Genomic DNA, 7,513 nt, shown 5'->3' on the forward strand with positions numbered 1-7,513 from the left:
GGTCGGGGCCAGAGGGCAGGAGTTAGGCAGGGGCGTGTGGAGGGAGGCCCTGCAAGCTCTCTAGCCAGCGGAGGTCCAGGAGGGCAGGGACAGCCCAGAGAGAGGGGGCGCTGCCTGGGGCTGCAGTGAGAGACGGTGCTCACGGGTGAGGGCCGCCTCCAGCCACTAGAACGGAAACCCCATGAGCCCAGAGAGCTGGGTCTGCTCTGGTCAGTGCCGCCCCACACCAAGCTCTGTGCTGGGCACGTGGCAAGTGCTCAATAAAGCTTTGCTGAGTGAGCAACTGTCACAGCCTGGGGCCACCCACACAGCTGTGCAAAGCTGCCATTTCAGCCCCAGAGGGGAAGGAAGCCCCACCCTTAGACCAGCCTGGCCAGGAAGGATAGACAGGTCCTGCCCACCCAACGTGCTGACGGGACAAGAGCCTCCCTGGGCACGGCCCTCCCTCACCCTCCTGGGAGGGTGGACCCAAGGGGCCAGGGCTTCCTCTCAGCCAGGCCACTTGCCTGCCATGCTCAGCACCAGGATGAAAGGAAGGGGTGACGGCTCACAAACAGGCCGGCATCCCAGCTGTCAGGAACTGAAAGTGCAGCCGCCAGCACCCCTGCGCAGAGGCCCCTGTGTTTCCCCGTTCTCTCCCCTCACTCAGCAGAGCCCATGGGGCGGGCTCCGGGAAGAGCCTGGTCTCTCTGGACTCCCAACAGCACAGAAGGGGCAGGACCGCTGCAGAGGCCCCGGCCAAAGCTGCCTAGACCCATGCAGACTCAACAGCACCAGTGCCTAAAAATGCCCAGCCTCGGCCCCCAGCCTGCAGAGCCCGCCCACCTCAGCTCCCCCCACCTCAACCCCGCCACCTCCCTCCTTAAACATACCAGGTACCAGCTGCCCGGGTGGCTCATGGTAAAGAGTCCACCTATGATCAAAAGACATGAGTTTGATCCTTGGGTTGGGAAGCTCCCCTGGAGAAGGAAATGGCAACCCACTCCAGTATTCTTGCCTGGAAAATCCCATGATCCCATGGATGGAATAGTCTGGTGGGCTACAGTCCATGGGGTCACAAAAGAGTCGGACATGACTCAGCAACTAAACAACAAAACCAGCTGACACAGCATCCCAACCTGGAAGGCTCTCAGAAGGGCTAGGCGTCATCTTATCTGGGCTTTCCTGGTGGCTCAAATGGTAAAGAATTCCACCCACAATGAGGGAGACCTGGGTTCAATCCCTGGGTTGGGAAGATCCCCCTGGAGAAGGGAAAGGCTGCCCACTCCAATATTCTGGCCTGGAGAATTCCATGGATGGAGGAGCCTGGAAGGCTACAGTCCGTGAGGTCAAAAAGAGTCAGACACAACTGAGCGACTTTCACTTCATCTTATCCAGAACTTTCTGAGAGACCTAAACTCCTCAGGGCACCTGGACAGGAGTTTTCTGGCCCAAGGGCCGAGCAGTCCAGGTCAAGATAGGAAACTTGACAAGCTACCGTCCCTGGGAGCATGAGCCACTGCTGCAAAGGAAATCTCCAATACTACCTAATCCTGCATGGGCTCAGCCAGAACAGAGAAAGGCAGCCTGGCCAGAGCCCCTGGGCAGGGCTGACGGCTGCAGTCATTTATTACTGTAGGGCACCTCAGAATCCAAGGGTATAGAGACATGCCCTTTGATTTCTCATGGCATAAACCAACCCTCAGAGAGAATGTTGGGCCCAGGGCCATCGCAGGTGGCTTCTCCCTGCAAGTTCAGCAAAAGCAGCACTAATAAAACATCCCCACCTGGTTTCTGCTGGAGCTTTTGCTAACTGGCACCTGGAATCTAAAAGGCAAAAGCCGGGTCATCTTCAAGTCCAAGTGTAAATAAGGCACACTTTACTGCAGGCAGCCAAGGGCACGGGCAACGCCCAGGGAAGACAGTAGGGGCTGGCGGATAAAGACTCCAGGATATCAAAGAGACCCACAGAACAAGCTCCAGCCCTCATGGGCCAGCCCACCCCCTGTCAACAGCCAGAGCCCAGGAAACAGCCAGTGACCTGCCCCCATGGAAGGTGTGACACTGATGCCCGGGAAAACCTCTCCTATCCCCCAAGTCAGCACCGAGCCACCTCTCCTTTCCCTCAATGGCTACCTGCTGGGCTCTTACCCAAGGGATTAACGCACAGAGTTTACGGACTCCACCTACCTAAATGGGGAAAAAAAGTTATATCTTTATTTTCTCTAACCTCTCTTTCAAATTAACATCTTCTTCAGTTATTAACATAAGCAACAAACCACAACAGTATCAGCAGAGCATGAATCTATGAACAGAAATCAGAAGTATTTTCATGTCACCTTATAGATGTTCCCATATCTCAAGATTACCACTTTTCCTCATCACTACTTCAACACTAAGGTTAGACCTGCTGCTTTTATTATTTAATGTGTTAATAAAGAAACATATATTACTATACCACAAATTTGTTTCCTAACATCTTAATAACTGTGTTCCTATATAATTGGTTCTCCTTGTACGCCTCTGTAATTTATTTCATCATGTTTTTGTTGTTTAGTTGCTCAGTCGAGTCCAACTCTTTGCAACCCCATGGACTACAGCATGCCAGGCTCCTATGTCCATGGGATTTCCCAAGCAAGAATACTGGAGTAGATTGCCATTTACTTCTCCAGGGGACCTTCCCGGCCCAGGGATTGAACCCACATTTTCTGCATTGGCAGGCAGACTCTTTATCACTGAGCCACGTGGGAGTCATGCTGGGAGGGATAAAAAGTTCTCATGGACGTCCATGGGGTCCATAGCACGGATGAGGACAACATCCTTGCCCTGTGATGTGACACCACTTCTGAATGGGGCCATACTGCTAAGCTCCCAGCAAGAGAGGCCAGCCAAGGACTGGCCTAATTCCTCAGCCACAGCCTCCAGCTCAGGTCAGGCACTGAAGCAAGGCCGACCCTCTCACCCTGGCTGAAGGGGCCTCCCAGCAGCTGGCCGGCATCTCCCAGTCTGCCTACCCTTCTCCTGAGGAGGGTGAGCAGGGCTAAGCACACCCAGGGACCTGTGTGGAGGCAGACCAGGCCTGAGAACGGGCCTCAGAGGGCAAAGGGGCACTCATTGGCCAGTCTGCCTCCCACAGACCCACCCCTCACCCCAGCCCCCAAGGTCAGCTCGTTGCCTCTTCTCCAAGAGCACAAGGTTCATATCAGGGTGGAGACAGGCTCTGATCCAGAATCTGACTCCTCCAGATACTTGCTCTCCAGAAATGCTGACTCCAGTGTGACCTATGACCTCACAGGGACACATCCAGGACAGCTCACCTGCTGCTCCTCGCTGGGCAAAAGCCCTCTGGGCAGCAGCCCCTCCATCCCGAGTGTCACTCAGAGAGTCAAAGATATCCCTTCATCCTGCTCAGCGTGCTGTCCCCACTCCCACCCACAGCTCCCTTCCTCAATTACTGAGGGCTCCATGGAAAGCAGGATGGCATGCTGGACTAATATAGAGAAATCATTCGATTAGGTACCACGTCACCCAGAACCAATCACAAGGCAGCCATGGGGCCCTGGAGACACACACTGAAGTAGTCCCTGGGCTTAAGGATGCTGGCAGAGGCATGAAGGGGGGCAACCCCTCACCTGACCACTATGGGCAGGCATGCAGATGCAGAAGAGCATCCTGCCAGCAGGGAAAAACTGGGATTCTCTGAAGTTCTAAGAAGGAAGCTTTGACTGGAGGTCCAAATCAGGGAGGCGGTGGGGGGCAGGGGGGAAGGAGGTCAGGAAAGGCTTCTAGGAGTAGGAACCACCTGAGCTGAGCCTGCAAGTGTGAGAACAGTATGTGAGAGGATGAGGGCGGTCCAGGGCCAGCCAGTGAGTGGGCAGAGGGAGGAGGAGAAAGGAAAAAGCCATGAGGGGAACCGATTCAGCAGCCCTGGCTACAGCAGAGCAGTCTCATCTCTACTCAAGGAGAAAACACCTTCCATCAAGTGTCATGGGATGGACGGGGGGTGTGGAGGTGACTTCACAGCAGACCCTCTGGGGGCTGTGGGACCCTCTGTCTCAATCTTGAAGTCCTCGCCCAGGCCGGTAGGACAAAGCAGGATCAACCCTGAAACACTCCTCAGAGGAGCAGTTCAAGTTTCCAGTTGAACCTGAGATACTACCTTAGGGCTTCCAATGCTCCCCAGATCACATGGAGCACAAACCAGCACCTGGGTCTCCTGGCCTCCCGGGGCCCAGGATCTGGAAGGACTCTTGTTGTTTAGTCGCTAGGTCATGCCCAATTCTTTGAGACCCCATGGACTGTAGCCCACTAGGCTCCATGGGATTTCCCAGGCAAGAATACTGGAGTGGGTTGCTATTTCCTTCTCCAGGGGATCTTCCCAATGCAGGGAGCAAATCCACATCTCCTGCATTGGCAGGTGAATTCTTTACCACTGAGCCGCCAGGGAAGCTCCGTGCTCAGGGAGGGCTCTATAAGCAACCAAATTCAACTCCTGGGGAGACTGTGGCTATGACTTGGTGATGCAGTGCCTCATTATGCCTGACGCTCCGATCTGCTCTGAGTATGTCTGGGGACCTTGAAGAACTATAACTACAGCAGTAAAGCCATTCTTCAAGGTCCCCAGACATACTAGGACACAGCTTTGCTGGAAACACACTCAAAGCCTCTTCCACCTAAGGAAGTTGCTGGGTTCCAAGTGTCCAGCAGGGCAACCAACACCAGCCTGGGGTGGTTCTTGCCAAGGAGGGCCTATCAAGCTCTGGAAGCTACCTCTCAGGTCTCCCTTCGCATTACACGCCTCTCCAAGACCTCTGTTTTTACTGTACATGGCCCAGAGAATCAGCTTTGCTATAAAGGCCTTCCCTCCAGGATTCAGCCAGCTCGAGGCTCATGCCCATCCAATCACCAGCCCGGCTCACTGTACCTTTGGTAGCACAGACCTCAAACCAGCATGGAGCCCTGAACCGAAATGGAGCAACTGGAACTCCCTGTGACCACATGGTGGCCCAGATACAGTGGTAACAGAACCACATTTGGGCACGGGCCCACACCTACTGCTCACTGTGCTCTTTAAGACAGGGTCACAGGCTGGGTTCAAGGGTCTGACCCTGGATTCCATGACATTCAGGTGAGACTTAGTTATCTGCCTGAGGGGTACTCAAGGACTAGCACAAATACCATCCAGGGAGTGAAGGCCACCCACACTCTCCCCTGAGCTCAGAACCCGTGCACGTCCAAGGCACCCATCAAGAGGCACACAGATGGATGACATCTACCCCGGTGGCCCGTGAACACCTAAGGGTAGACCCAGTACTCTTTCTGGAATACAGCAGGGTCCTATTACGTGTTTGATTTGTATTAACGTGTTTGTTTGTCCTAAGCTCTCCCAACCTCGGGGGCCATTTTCTGCTGCCATTCTCCGTACCTTCCAAAGAGAGACGCCCATTTAGTCCACCAGTTTCCCCATTCTGATCTCAGTTCTGGCCTGGCATCTAGAGCAGTGCCTTTGCTCTATCTACCACACCCCATTCCAGCCCCAGCATCCCCAGGCCAGGTCTTGCCCTAAACTCACAATAGCTCAGGAAATAGTTATCTAAAAGGCAGAACTCACCCATAGCTCAGAAGATAGTTATCTAAACTGAGCAGATTAAAACCCTTGGAATGTCCCAGTCCCTTAGGACAAAGTCTAGAAAAGCCAACTGGGACACCGTGCCCTCCAGCACAGGGACACACTCCATCGTCCCCTGTCCCCAGAACACTCTCAACCTTTGTTTGGAATGTTCCTTCATCTTGGACACTCCCCAATGCTTCAGTGAGCCCATCTGTCCACACTTCCTTCCACTAGGACCACTCACCATTCTTCTATTGGGCAGGATTTATGAGGCATGTATGCAAGGCAAATGAGGCCCAGGGGTGAAGGAGACAAAGGCCCTGACTTCACACTCTAAATGGAGAGAGGACAAGAACAGGTTCGTTGGGTTTTTTTTTTTTTTTTTTTAAAGGTACTATATTATTAACCAAGTGGTGCTAAGAGTGGGAAAGGTGCTTAGGGAAAGGTGCTTAGGGAAGGCTTCTCTGAGGAGGTTCCATCTGGGCCCTGAAGAAAGAGTGAAATTGCCTAGCTAGGGGAGAGGATTCCAAGGCCATCTCAAATGCTGCCTCTTCCCCGGATCCCCAGGACCCCAGCACCCCGGCAACGCCGCCTTCCCATCGGAGTTCCATGACGGAACGCGCGTGTGGATGCGAGACCCAACTCGGCCGCACAGTGGGGACGCCACACACGCGGGTGGGGCCTGAGCGCCACGGCAGCCCTGAGGGCAATGGGCAGCGGCCAGGGAGGGGACTCGCAGCCGGATGCCCAGCGCTCGGAGGACCGACCCGCGTGAAGAAGCGCGCTGTCCAGGGCCTCACTGCACGCCCGGCGAGGACGCGGCCTGTCAGCGCGGGGCTCTCACCCGCTGTCCAATCGGCAGGCCCAAGGCCCCAGCTCCGCGCCGCCGGCCAAGGGCCAGGGACAGCGGCAGCACTCACCCGGTGGCCGCCGCCATGCTTCCCCAGCTCCAGCGTCACGTGAAGTGGGGCGTCAGCTGAGCCCGACCAGGTCCCACTCCGGGGGGCGGGGCTGGATGGGCGGGGCCTGGGCGGGGCTGGATGGGCGGGGCCGGGAGCCCCTGTCCAGTGCCCTCCGGCGAAGCGCTTCCCCCGACCCGAAGGGGCGGAGCCCTGGAGGAGGTGGAGAATCTGTCTGGTCGCCCGCCTCTTGCTGCAGGGGAGAGGTGCGGCTGGGGTGCGGACAGAGGCCTTTCCAGAATAGAAGCGAACATACCCGAGGCAGTGAATACCTTGATTCTGCTCTTCACCCGACGTCCCAGCCTGCCCAGGGGGAAAGACACCTTGAGAGAGGAGCCTCTGACCCAGTCTAGTAAACGGGCAGAGGTGACAGTGGTTGGCTTAAGAAGGGAAATGGCTTGAGCAAAGGCCAGGGCAATTGAAGTAACCTAAAAGTTCAGTGTCCAGGAGAGAGGGGAGGTGCAGCCTCAGAGGTGAGCAAGGGTCAGATCTTGCACTGCCTTGAAAACAGGGCCAGGGAGTTAGGTCTGTTGGGACCTTTCTGAGCTCACTCACCTGCAGGGTGGAGAAGAACCTGAAAGCAGGGCGACCAGTGAGGAGGGCTAGGGAGAAGTGGCCACAGGGAGGGCACAGTTCAGGATAGAGAATCGATCAGAGGGTCACCCCCCACCCTTGCCCAGCTGTGCACTTTTGTTGGGTGCAGGGTCCTCCAGAGAGTTGAGAAGTGGGGCAGGAAGGGGGATGGTAAGTAAATATTCCAAGTGTTGACTAAAAAAGATGTACAGCTTGAGAGTTACAAGTTAAGTTTTATTTGGGACAAAATGAGGACTGCAGCCCGGGAGGCAGCATCTCAGATTGCTCTGAGAGACTGCTCCAAAGCAGCAGTGGGGGAAGGTCAATATATAAGGTTTTGGTGAAGGGGGTGTTCAATAACTTGAAGCACTCATTTTACAAAAGGGTTTTT

General features: G+C 55.2%; 1 protein-coding gene across 1 annotated transcript in view; it reads right to left on the reverse strand.

The window, feature by feature from the left end:
• Positions 1-6,644, reverse strand: part of PEPD (peptidase D) — a 117,960-nt gene extending 111,316 nt beyond the window's left edge. The window contains exon 1 of the mRNA XM_043899087.1: positions 6,511-6,644. Coding sequence (XP_043755022.1) covers positions 6,511-6,527 — 17 coding nt within the window. The 5' untranslated portion in view covers positions 6,528-6,644. The remainder of the gene's footprint in view (positions 1-6,510) is intronic.
• Between the last annotated feature and the right edge of the window lie 869 nt (positions 6,645-7,513).

This window comes from Cervus elaphus, chromosome 4 (genome assembly GCF_910594005.1).
Source record: "Cervus elaphus chromosome 4, mCerEla1.1, whole genome shotgun sequence".
NCBI classification, from domain to species: domain Eukaryota; kingdom Metazoa; phylum Chordata; class Mammalia; order Artiodactyla; family Cervidae; genus Cervus; species Cervus elaphus.